Below are 12,928 nucleotides of genomic sequence, written 5' to 3'. Positions count from 1 at the left end.
TTCCTTCAGTAGTGATATGTGCAGATGGTTGATAGCATAACATGTTTGATTAAGATTTGATATTGTGTTTCCTAATTTTGATCGCCATTTTAGAATAAACTAGATTATGGCCCGCGTGAAGCGCGAATATTAATTAATTAATTTTATAAGTTTTATAAGTAATATTTTATGTATTATAAATATAATTATCTTATAATATTACTTTATTAATTTGTAATAATTGAATATGATTAAAAAAAATTAAAATGAAGGAAAATCATGTTCATCACAATCATCTAATTTAATTTTTAAAATATTTTGTAAAATTCGTATGATAACTTATTATATAGGATAATTGTTTGACTCATTGTACTTTGATTGTTAATTTATTTTTCAACATATAATGGTATTTGTATTTATTTGACAAAATAAAATGTAAAATACACACCCAAAAAGAAGATGTAAAAATTTATAAATATGATTTACTATTTAATATTTTTTATTTAAAAAAAATGTTAATGTTGAATTATATTGTAGCGTAGTCTAAATTTATTTGTTTTATTATTATGATATTTTAATTGCGAGCATGAGAAATTGTTGTAAAAAAAATTATAGAATATATTTCATCAAAAGTTTGAAATTAATTTTATTAAAGATTTACATATACTTTAAATCAATGTTAGGTATTTAAAAGTTTTAACTAATTGTTTGTGCAATTGAATTATAGTTATGTTGATATGTACCAAAAATAAATTTTATTAAAAAATAATTTAATTTTATGCAATACTTAAATTTTCATTTATTTTTTAACATTCAAATTATTATTATAATAAGGAAAATTAAAATAAAAAATAGCATTCAATTATAAATATATAATTTAATTGATAAAAATTTAGTGTTAACATATTTTTTCAAAACACATATATATAGTAAGCTTTTGTTCATTATATTTTTTTAAGATATTCATATATTATAATTTTAAATAAATTTGTGTATTTTAATAATTAGAAGTAACTTTTTTAATAATTTTTCATATATTCTTATTTTATGATTATTTTCATAAATTTATAAATTAGTGATTGAGAGGAGGATTGGAAAAGATTAGGCATTGAAGCATGATTGAGAGGGGAGAAAGGAGAAGAAGTCAACATCAGCTTTTTGGTTGACGTGAGAAATATTTGTATAGATGGATGAAATAGAATGAGGTGACATTCGGGAGTGAGGTGGCATTCGGGGGTCTGTTTTAAATATATATAATAGATGTGTCAATCATTAAAAAGAGACTCTATCTCCTTTGCCTTTTCTGTTTTTGTCTTTTAAAAACAAAAATAAAAAAGCAAAACATGTTTGACCAGTTTTCCTATTTTATTTTTTTAAACTGAAAAACAAAAACATTTTTTTCAAAACTAATATTATAGAAAGAGTTTATAAAACAAATTTTTATTATTTTTAACTTTTTAAAATAGAAATCAAACAGGTCCTTAGTGTTGAATCATTTTCTCATTTCAAAAATTAAAGCTGGTGTTACCCAAAGTTAAAGCAAAAGTAGAAAAGCAAAATGGATGATAACAAAAATGAATGAATAGTATGATGAACTCTGATTAGTTGTCACAAGGTTCACAAATAGCCATGCATGATTGTTGATTTTATTATCACAATATCACATGGATTTTAAGTAGATAAGAAAAATTATATTTCCAAGTTTCCACTTATAGATATTTCTTTACGTGTCAACTAGGTGTTTCCTCAAGAGGGGAAACATTGTGGTTCTCTCACAATTGATCTTTGCTTGCCAAATGAGTATTTTATTCAATAGCATCTTATCCATGTCTAAGATCTAGTCTTTCCTGTCATATGGAATCATGGATAGAACTCCTTAATTTCCCTTATTAATCAACAAGTTACACATTCAAACTATAAGTTATAATGTATCCCAACAAAGTAAATAATATGACACACTCAAGTCAGAAAATGACATTATGATAGGAAATTAATTAGTGCACTCATTGTACTATTTTTTTAAATACATCTTCTGATCATGGATTGTTTGTAGAATCATGTCATGAGGAGTGCGACCCTCTAGAAAATTAGGAACTTTCTCCTTGCCCTTTGATGAGTGAACAATCTAAAAGTACTACCGTTTTAGTATTAAGCCTTCTGTTCTAGGTGATTCTTGTAACACAACTGGATTTTATAAATTAATTGTAAATTAATTAGAATGTTTAGACAACTTCAAACATTAACCTTGTAGGAGTATACAAATATTTTCTAATAGGACATATCTCTGTGTTTCTCTTGATTTTTTTAAATAAATTTATCAATTAATTTATCCGTTGATATTTTTTAATATTCTAATTAGGACATACTTTTTAACAAACACTTCATATTTGATAGGCTAGCATCTCGCTACAAACTCATGCACTATCATATTATTTATTCATTATCTGCTACATTTTAACAAAGACACGATTTAGTTTGTCATAAGAGAATCCTTGTATACTAGTATTAAATAAAGCTCATCCCAATACAGAGAAATAAATATTAATTATTTATCTTATCTTATGAGCTACACGAAACTACTTTAAATTTGTTAGGTCACTCTCGTTTAAGGGTGTATACAAGTTGAATTCAATCGTTTTAGTCAAATTTAAAATTCGAATGATCAATTTATTTGAATTGGGTTAACTCTCAACCCATTCGTGATTTTTTCGTCAAATTCGAACTAAATTAATTTAATTATGAATGGATTGGATTTGTAGATAATAAAAAACAAATATATTTTAAAAAGTAAATTAAATTTAAATAATTAAATATTTAAAAAGTAATAAAATTATATCGTAACATATTATTCAATATTTAAATACATTCACAAATATAACAAAACATTTAAATTAATTAAAATAGTAATAAATTCTTTTATATAATTCAATAACTAAATTTTGATTATACATTAATAGTAAAAAAATATATATATATGACGTGAATGAATTAAATTCGAATTACACATAACCTTAAATAAATTATATTAAAATACAAATGCGATTAATATAGATTATCAGATTCAAGTTTTAAAACACCCCTATTTTCATTTTCATTCAAGTTTTATGCACTGTCACTTGCTATATAGGGTGCCTTTAGACAGTTTGACCCAAAAAGTTAGTAACATTTATTTTCTGATAGATGTTGTCTTATCTCCTGCAGCTAAACTGCAATTTCATGTGATGCATGTGTAATGAGCTTGAAAATGCACATTAATCTTAGACAACACAAATTTGTTTCAGTTTAACAGCAATTGATAATTAAAGTAATAGGAGGAAAATTTGTGCTGTTGTTCTACATTAGCCATTCATTATTCGACACAGTTTGGTAAATTGGTGCTTGTGGTCCCAATTAAGCATTATCTTTGAAATTCTCTATCGTTATAAGTTTTTATAAATCGGAGTGAATATTTAACTGTCACACGATCAAAATTATTCTCAACTAGAATTTTATTCGTTATGTACCAATAACTTAAAAGATTATTTACATTGTGAATCAATAACTGTGGTTAGATCTTTTAAATAGCTTAGTTTTCATTAAATCTATTTTAAAATTTTATTAGATCTTATTCTAAAAATTATGCAAATAATGGATTGGGATTTGCTGACATAATAGTTAGTTTACTTGCAAACTATGTACCGACCTACTTTTTCCTAATTATTTAATTTCCCTATGTAATTAGTATTCTTTATGTTAGGTTTTCATATCCAAGGAATTAGCTGCTTTGCTACCAACTTTGGATTTTTAATGTGATTGAAATTCTTGTTTGTTGCTAGCTGTCCAATAGTTTATAAATATGTCATTATTAGGTGCCTTAAGTTCCTCAAATTGGAAACTTATAATTTAAAAAGAAGTACCGATGAGATGAATTATCTCCTTGTTTAGAAAGTAAACTGGTATGAGAGATTGGAGTGACATCGATTACTGAACATGCTATTGAAATTTCTAATTTTTATGAAAAAGACAAGATTTTTTATCAAAAAAAAAAAACTTAAATTCACTTTAAGTCTCCTACTTTACCCAAAATAAAAATTTAGTTTATTATTTTTTAAATTGTTTTTTGTTTTTTATTAATTAAATTTTTATTTTTAATGATATAGCAATGATTATGTAACATTCTTATTCATGATGTAGCACATAAATGCCGAGTTGAATAAAATATTTTATATGTTATTATTGTTGTTATTAATTTTATTTCTATAATACAATATTTAAAATCAATTTATTAGAATTATATATTTAAAATTAAAAATAAAATTTTAAAAACAATACTTAAAATTTTAATATTTTTATTTTAATATTATTTTTCATATTTAAGTTTACTAAAATTGTAATATTATTTAATACTTTTTATGTATATATTAAAATATTAAAAATAAATAAATATTATTTTATTTATAAATTAAAATTTTAAATATATTTATTATCCAACATAATCTATAATTTTAAAATATTTATATAAAATAGTAAAAATGTATTTATTTTATTTTTAATATTATAACAGATAAACAAAATGAATAATAAAATTAATTACAGTGATTTTAAAATATTTCATTTTTAATATTTTAACCTATTTTATTTATATTTATTAATTACAATAATAAAGTGCATTTAAGCCTATTATTGTAATTAATTTTTTTATTTATTTTATTTATAGGTTAAAATATAAAAAATTAAATAAATTTTTGTATAAATATTTTAAATTACTTTTGAATAAAATAAATAAATTTTAAATATTTTAATATATCAATAAAATAAATATTAAATTTAACAAATTTACATATGAAAATTATATTTAATATCAAATTGATAAAATTTAAATTATTTTGTATGAATATTTTAAATTGGTAAAAAAATGAAATATATAAAATTTAAATATTATTTTAAAATCTAATATTTAAATAAAATAAATTTATTTTTGATATTTTATTATATAAATAAAATTAATAACAATAATAGTAAAATAAAAATATTTTATCAATCCACAAATATCATGTAAACGTCAAGTTATTAAAAATAGTAGAAGACATAAAAATTCAAAGTTCAAAAAACTTATTTTGAAAACGCAAAAATTATAAATTTATTTTTAATAAAATGGAAAATCAAAATTATATTTTGAAAACAAAAAGACAAAATGCGATTTAATAACGAAACCTTTAATCTTATTTTATTGACTAAAATTATATTTTGAAAACAAAAAGACAAAATGCGATTTAATAACGAAACCTTTAATCTTATTTTATTGACTAAGATCAATCAATGCAAACTATAATACGTGTATGCATAACTGAAGTTAACATGGGAATAATATGTATTACCGATAAAGTAACAAAGACAAATGTTTTGCCTTAAAATCAGCCGCACAACCAAAACCAAGAACGTGGTACTCATCGATTGAGATTGGAACAGAACACGACAATAGGATCGTTGTCCTTCTATATATGCGAGAGAAATTCTACGATCTAACCACACGGACGATAAAACCATAAAAACAATTATTTAATTTTTTTGAAAAAAATAAAATTTTTATTTAATAAAAAAAATATAAAAGAAATTATTTATTAAAAAATTTCAAATTCTAATATTTTTAAAATTAAACATAATATTTTTTAAAAACTTAATATTATTTCAACAATATTAAATTAATTGAAAAAGAAATATTACATAATATTATTTATATTAATTTAGTGATGACAAGTTAAAATTTTAAAAATTCATTTTAGATATCATATAAAAAAATTATTTTAGGTTTCCATATGTGTTGGACCAGTCATGTCTATGCTACTTACGTCTATTTGATATTTAAATGAATAGTTTAATAGATTTTTTTGGAAAAACAACTATTTTGTATTATTTAAAAAATCATAATAATTAAATATTATTTATCAAAAGTACTAACAAAATAAAATATTATTTTTTTGCAATTTTTATTATCCATAATAGAAAATATTAAATATTTTTTATGATAGTATGTAAAAATTTATACAATAGTTATAAATAATAAAATGATATTTTTTTATGAAAAGATTTAATTTTTTAAAATACAAAAATCAACAAATAACTCTTAATTTATATAAAAAGTTATTCATTCATTAATTTAATAAATAAATATATTAAAACACTTCAATTTAATAATATATCGTAGCAATTTCTTCAATACAAATACTGAAGTTTTAATTAAACCAACTACTCTAAAAAAATTATATAGCAAATTAGCAATGCGTGTGGAATGTCATAAAAAAAAGTTCCTCAAAAACAAATAATTAGTTGAACAATCCCACTTCATTTGAAAAAATAAAGAAGAGAAACATTACGGTTTGTAATATATATTTAGATAAATAATGAATTTGATAAAATTATATTAATACGGTGATTTTTTCAAATTCTCACTACAAATACAAAAAGTTGTGTGTTTAAGTGTATGTTTTATGAATATAACTTTGAATAAAATTGATTTCGTTACGATTGAAGTTGATGTGACATAATTTATATTTATATATTTATACTTTGAAAGTAAGTAGAAGATGCATAGAAATTGCACACAAAAAAACAAGTTAGTGTAAACTTTTTAATCTAATGCAAAAAATACTTTTTTTTATCACTTTTGATCAAATTGATATTTGTAGCCTCTCACAAAAGCCATACAAGTATCTTTACTAAAAAACCAAACACATTCTGGATTCAATTTGTTCTTCTTTGGAAGTGTGAACACTTTATATAAAAAGGGAAATAGATTAATGGATGCTCAGGAGCTGTCACAGTCACTAAGCCATTTGACAACTTTAACTGTGTCTTTGTCTTCACCTTTGAAGATTCTAGTAGGTAATTGTGGTTTTCACTTTTACCTTAATCTTAATGAAACACTTAATTCTCTTCCATATATTAATTTTTTAATGCATGAAGAATATTTAATTACAAGGCACAATAAGCCAAAGAGGAATCATAAAAGACAGCTCCTTAATTGTTTTGCTTTATAGAACAGTACTACATCACATTACATAACTTAATCAGTTAATCATCACAGACAACATCACTGATTAGTGATCCACACACAATCTAAGATCGAGCTAATAATCATACTTTATTTTAATATAAACTAACATTTAGACTGCACAATCTTAAGCTCCCAAACCAATTATCACACACACACACATAAACTCAGCTTATTAGCATAAGCATATATAATTAATATTCTAATATGCTTTTTCATATGCTCAGCAACAACTTAGACTGTCACTACGGGTCCCACATCAACACTTGATAAGGCCTTCATAGCTTCAAATCTAGGCTCTTTAGCTTGGAATTTGAGACCAACATAGAGCTTCATGTAATCATCAAAGACAAATTTTGGGTAGATTTCACTTGTTTCATTTTCCTTTACTAAGGTTGGTGCTGGAGAGATTAAAGCATCATCCCCTGGATTGTAGAATGAAGCTAAGGACATTCTAGCACCATCTGTTTGAGCAATTACTCTGTGCATCACACTCTTGTACTTCCCATTGGTTATCACCTGAATTTAATTAAAAAACAAACTTTTTTACTATGCTATTTTTGGTGTCACTTTGATTGGAACATATTTTGCACATAGGAACATGACTTATATAGTGTACAATGACAGGTGAAAAACATTATATTAATAGGGCATGTGCGAAATTGGACCTCAATTGACGACAGTCAACAACCTTTTATAGTAGTGTACTGTTCAATCAAGATCAGACAGTCTACATTTCAAATTCAGATTTTAAATTTAAAAATAATAAAAATCTAACTTTAAAATCAAAATCGTTGTAGAAGTAGATCCTCTGCAGTTGTAGTATAGTGTTGTAGCTATAAAGACAATAAGATTTAAAGAAATAAAATTTATGTATTTACATTCAACAAACTTATGGCTACAACCCCATAACTTAGTAGTAGAGGATCCAATTTCGGGTATGTGCAGATGTAAGGTTTTTAGAAAAAGGTCTCCAACCGCAATTCACACTAATGACTTAAAACCTTATGCACATGTATATTGTTACCTCAAGTTGATCACCAAGGTTGATGACAATAGAGTGACGCATTGGTGGAACATCAATCCACTTATCATCCTTGAGGAGCTGCAATCCACTAACTTTGTCATCTTGGAAGAGTAGTATGATGCCACCAGCATCTGTGTGGGCTCTAAGTCCTTTGATGAGTTCAGGCTTAGGACAAGGAGGGTAGTTACTAACTTTTGTCCCAAAATTTGGACCCTTTGATCCATAAAACACTTTCTTCAAGTACCCTTTCTCAAGTCCAAGATTCTCACACAAGTAGTCAAGTAGTTCCTCAGCTAATTTCTCCAATTTCACTGCAAATTCCTTCATTACCTTCCTAAAAATACACAAAGGGTGTTGTTTTTTCTATATGAGAAACAGAGCTAGCTAAACAAAAATGCACAAAAAGATATAATATTATAATATTAAAACATGTATTTAAATATGTGACCTGTAATCTTGATCAAGATCTGGGATCTCTGAAATGTTAGAAACAGGAAGATGGCGCAAAAAGAAAGTGCTTTCCCAATCCAAATCATTTATTTCTGACTGAACATACTCCAAACCTTTGCTTTCAACCATTTCTTTGAATCTTTGTTCCATACACTTCTTGTAGTGTTCTTTTGTCAGCTTCTCCACTGTGTCCATCAACTCAATAGATATACCATGGTTCACCAACTTCACAAAACACCACAAAAATTTACATTAGAAAAAGCCTTTAAACAATAAAACCTATGAATCACTGACACAAACACAAAACACGACACTAACAAGCTCACACCTATATCAGGGTGGCGACACTGTGTGTCAAACACTAAACAAAAATGTCTTGAATCTAAAGTGTTGTGCTACAAAGAACAAAACATAGAGAGATTATTATATACATAGAACTAGTATACCTCAAAGAAACCCCAGTTCTCACAAGCATCTTTCATCTTATCCAAGGTTGCTTTTCTCTCTTCTGTGTTAAGCTTCCCCATGTCAACAATTGGAAAGTTTTCCATTTTGTTTATTTTCTCTCACTTTCTTACTTTCTTTTCTCTCACTTCAATCAGTTTATATGTGAATGAGTATATGCTTTGAGGAGTGCGATTGTAAGAGGTGCAATGTAATGTATTTATAGGCCTCCAACTTGAATGAATGGCTAAGAATGGAAAAATTATTCATTTAATTAACAAAAAGTATGTTGCCTTATTCTCTACAAATTCTTATGTGTGTGTATTTTTGGGAGTCTAATTCACATTTGAAAAAAATTACGATTTTAAATTTAAGCATCCATACAAGATAAACGAAAAAGAAAAGTAAATTCAATGATATAATAGTTGAGATAATTGTTTTGCATCAAAGATTTCATAGACTTATATATTTAATTAGATAAACAACTAACTACTGTAAAATAATTAATTAATTAATATAATTAATATAATTAATTAATTAATTAAATTAACTAACCAATTAAGATATATCTAATACAAAGTGTTAAATTTCAATGCAGAAAGAAATGGGATACATATTTTAAGGTCTTTGAATTTGATCAATGAAACTTGCATATTCAACTTAAAAAAATAAATTAAGAGTTTTTAAAATTTAGAGAATTATCGAGTATTAACCTCTTTTTTGGATAAAGTGAAATTATGTATTCTACAGCTATAGAGATTAACGAAGATGTAAGTATCACTAAATTTAAATTAATGAAGATGTAAGTATCACTAAATTTAGATGATCATGAGAAGATTTATAGTATAAAATGCTTAATAAAAAAATATAAAATAAAATTGTTCAAATATGAAATATATGTTTGGTGGTGCTTACAAAAGGAGATGATTTTGGTTTTGCCTATTGATTTTCTTTTTTCCTGTAGTTTTCATCCCTTCAATTGTTCTTGTGCATCCATGCAAAAGCAGAGAGTTTGATCTTGGCCACCATTCTATTTTAAATTATTTTCACTGTTTTCTATACAAAACTGTGAAATCATTAAAATTAAAATGCTATTTTTTATAATTAAAAGGATTAAATAAGTTTAGTCTATAAAAATTCATAGTTAATTTGGTTCTTGTTAAAAATTATAAATTTTGTAAGAGAAATATTTATAATGTTCTAAAATACGTGATTGTAAAAAGTTATTTAAAAATTCAAATAATATATGAGTTGATTTAGTAGTAATATCTAAAAATAAAAAAAAATAAATGTTTTAGAGATTAAAAGTTGAAAAAAAAATACAAATTTAAATTAAAATTACAAATAAAATACAAATTATAAAGTTTTTACGTTTAATCGAACTCATAGAATTACAAACTCACTTATAAAATAAGTGATGTCTCTCTTTATAAAATAAACTCTTATCAAACTTTATTTTATGTTGAATTTGTATTGTTTCCAGGACATCCATCATATTTAATACTATTGAGTTTGATAACTGATGCAAACGGTGGACGAGTATTAAATTTTTACACTGAGTTTAACTCATTTTACTAAACAACTTGCATGGTGAGATATGTATTTCTCTTTATAATCTTGTGACCAGCCTTATCTTTGTATTATGTGTAACTTGAGTTTTTTCTGATATAAATACATACATAAACCAATAGAATCTAAAAGGTAGTTTGAGATGGTTCGAAGCTTTTGATTTTTTGTTTCAAAAATTTAATCTAAACTCAAAGTATGCTCGGATATAACATGGTCATATTTTTTTTTCACTTGATTTAAAAATAGTTTTTACTTAAATTCAAAACCACAATTTTTATTTTTTTTTATTTTAACACTAATACGTCACTATAGCCATCATTTTTATTGTTGCGGCTGCATCTGGTCGTCAATCACTACCTTCGACAACTATATACTATTATAAGGTACAATATTACTATAAAAATTATTAGTACATCAATATTATAAGTTTTTAATATTAAATTTTTTTTAATTTTTTAAATAGTAAAAAAAATTACTTTTAATAAGAAAAAATTATTATATTGTTTTTGATATTGTTGTTTGCAACGAAGGTAGTGTAATTCCCATATCACAAATAATACAAATATTGTCAAAATAATTCTCTCAATAACTTCGATGGTGTATGATAAGGTAGATTTATAGTTTGATTAATTTGAAATTTGCGAATTCAAATTTTAATTTAAATCTCTATCCAATTTAATTTATATATCATTTAAATTTAACTTTATGATTTAGTTACAAATTGAATTTATGAAGAATTTAAATTTGAATGTTATATACACAACGAAATTATTATATTTAATCTTACAAGGTAGAGCAGTTCACGGACTCTCACACACTGACATGGAATTATTTCTCTCTTTTTATTTTTTTATTACAGAAGATGGAATTATTTCTAGTGCGTGAATTTTTAACAATTTAATCCAATGGGTCCGCTGTGTGCTGCCAATGTATTGAGTTTATCTGATAATTTTTTACTAATTAAGCTGTCATATTTTCACTAAGTAACATGCTATATTCTTCTCGAATTTAAATCATCTCAATCTTTTTTTATAAGTAAAACAATGATCGCAATTTATACATCCTTTGATTTTTTTTTAAATTTTATTATATATTATTGATTTTTTTCAGTTTAAAGTATGTATTTAAAAATTTACACAAATAAAGTAAATAATGGTTGATTAATTAACAAATAAAAGATAGATATTATGGAGTCATCATAATAAATCATAAATTTATTAAAATAACACTTACTAATTTTCTCACTTTAGAAAATCCAAATTCATTAAAAAAAATTGATACTTTTAATCAATCCAATTTTAACCAAAGTTAGTCCGCTATTTCAAATCAACTACGGAAAATTTAAGAAAAATAATACTTTCTCTATTTATTTGTCCTCGCTTTTGTAGAAGAAGTATTCCTATTTATTTATTTATTTATTTATTATTTTCAACGTATACTGTTTGTTATTTTTTAGTCAATAATATTATTACTTATTTATAATAGAGAGAATGATTAATTTATGATAATATTTGTTATTTATTTATTAAATTATAAAAATAAATAATTTCATCAAAATTAATTAATTTTTTAATTTTTTAAATATCTATACATAAATAATTTTAAAAGAAAAATGACATAAGAGGTGAAGTTTAATATCGAAGATTTAAAAATGAGCACACAGCAGAAACTCGTGGAAAATGTATGTGTACACATATTGATGGACCCCTCTTCTTTTGTCACATAGAATGTGGCCATATTATGTGAAGGGGTTTTGAATCATCTTCATTTTTGGTAGGGAATGGTTGTTTCAACCCTCTCTTTGATTTCTTCATAAACTCACCCAACCCCACGTCCACAAATGGCTATACCATTCTTATACGATCTATTCATTCAGGTTTTCTTTGCAAGATTCTTGTTTTTATATGTTTTATTTTTAATTTTTAATAATTTAAGATATGTTATTCACTTGTCTTTTTGCTTCTTAGGAACTATAGGAAGCATGGGCACGTTAATTTATAAAACTATGAGCAAAATATCTTGGCTAGCTAGTTTCTCATTGCTAAGCTTTGGACATCATGATACCTTCTCTTACGATTGATCATTATATATTCTTTAACAATTGACAAAATTATGACAAAAGAACCGCCTAATAATTATGCTATTTAAGCAAAAATCTTATCACGTACGCATTGATGCACGCTTCTATACCTAAAATATCTTTTTTTTTCTTAATTGCAATTATTTTTATTTTTTATTTTTACTTCATTTGTAAAATTGATAATTATATTTTAAAATCAAATCATTTGAGTCTTTCTTAAAAAAAATTAATTAAAAAATTATGATAAGATATATTTTAAACAGTGTGACATACAATATAATTAATATATCTATGAAATTGTAATAATGACTTTTAAAACTTTCAGTCTTAATTTCTGAAATTATTTATT

The 12,928-nt window shown here is 24.2% G+C and overlaps 1 protein-coding gene across 1 annotated transcript; it reads right to left on the bottom strand.

Moving 5' to 3' along the window:
- Positions 1-6,955: 6,955 nt before the first annotated feature.
- On the bottom strand, positions 6,956-9,137 carry ACO1 (1-aminocyclopropane-1-carboxylate oxidase). The gene is made up of 4 exons (XM_004486141.4): positions 8,933-9,137; positions 8,485-8,711; positions 8,037-8,370; positions 6,956-7,528 (listed from the first exon to the last, which is right to left on the bottom strand). The coding sequence occupies exons 1-4, from the start codon at positions 9,035-9,037 to the stop codon at positions 7,244-7,246; spliced, it is 951 nt and encodes a 316-aa protein (XP_004486198.1). The 5' UTR covers positions 9,038-9,137; the 3' UTR covers positions 6,956-7,243.
- Between the last annotated feature and the right edge of the window lie 3,791 nt (positions 9,138-12,928).

Source organism: Cicer arietinum, chromosome 1, assembly GCF_000331145.2.
Source record: "Cicer arietinum cultivar CDC Frontier isolate Library 1 chromosome 1, Cicar.CDCFrontier_v2.0, whole genome shotgun sequence".
Classification (NCBI taxonomy): Eukaryota; Viridiplantae; Streptophyta; class Magnoliopsida; order Fabales; family Fabaceae; genus Cicer; species Cicer arietinum.
Note: the sequence above shows the minus strand (reverse complement) of the source record. Positions and strands in the feature narration are given on the sequence as shown.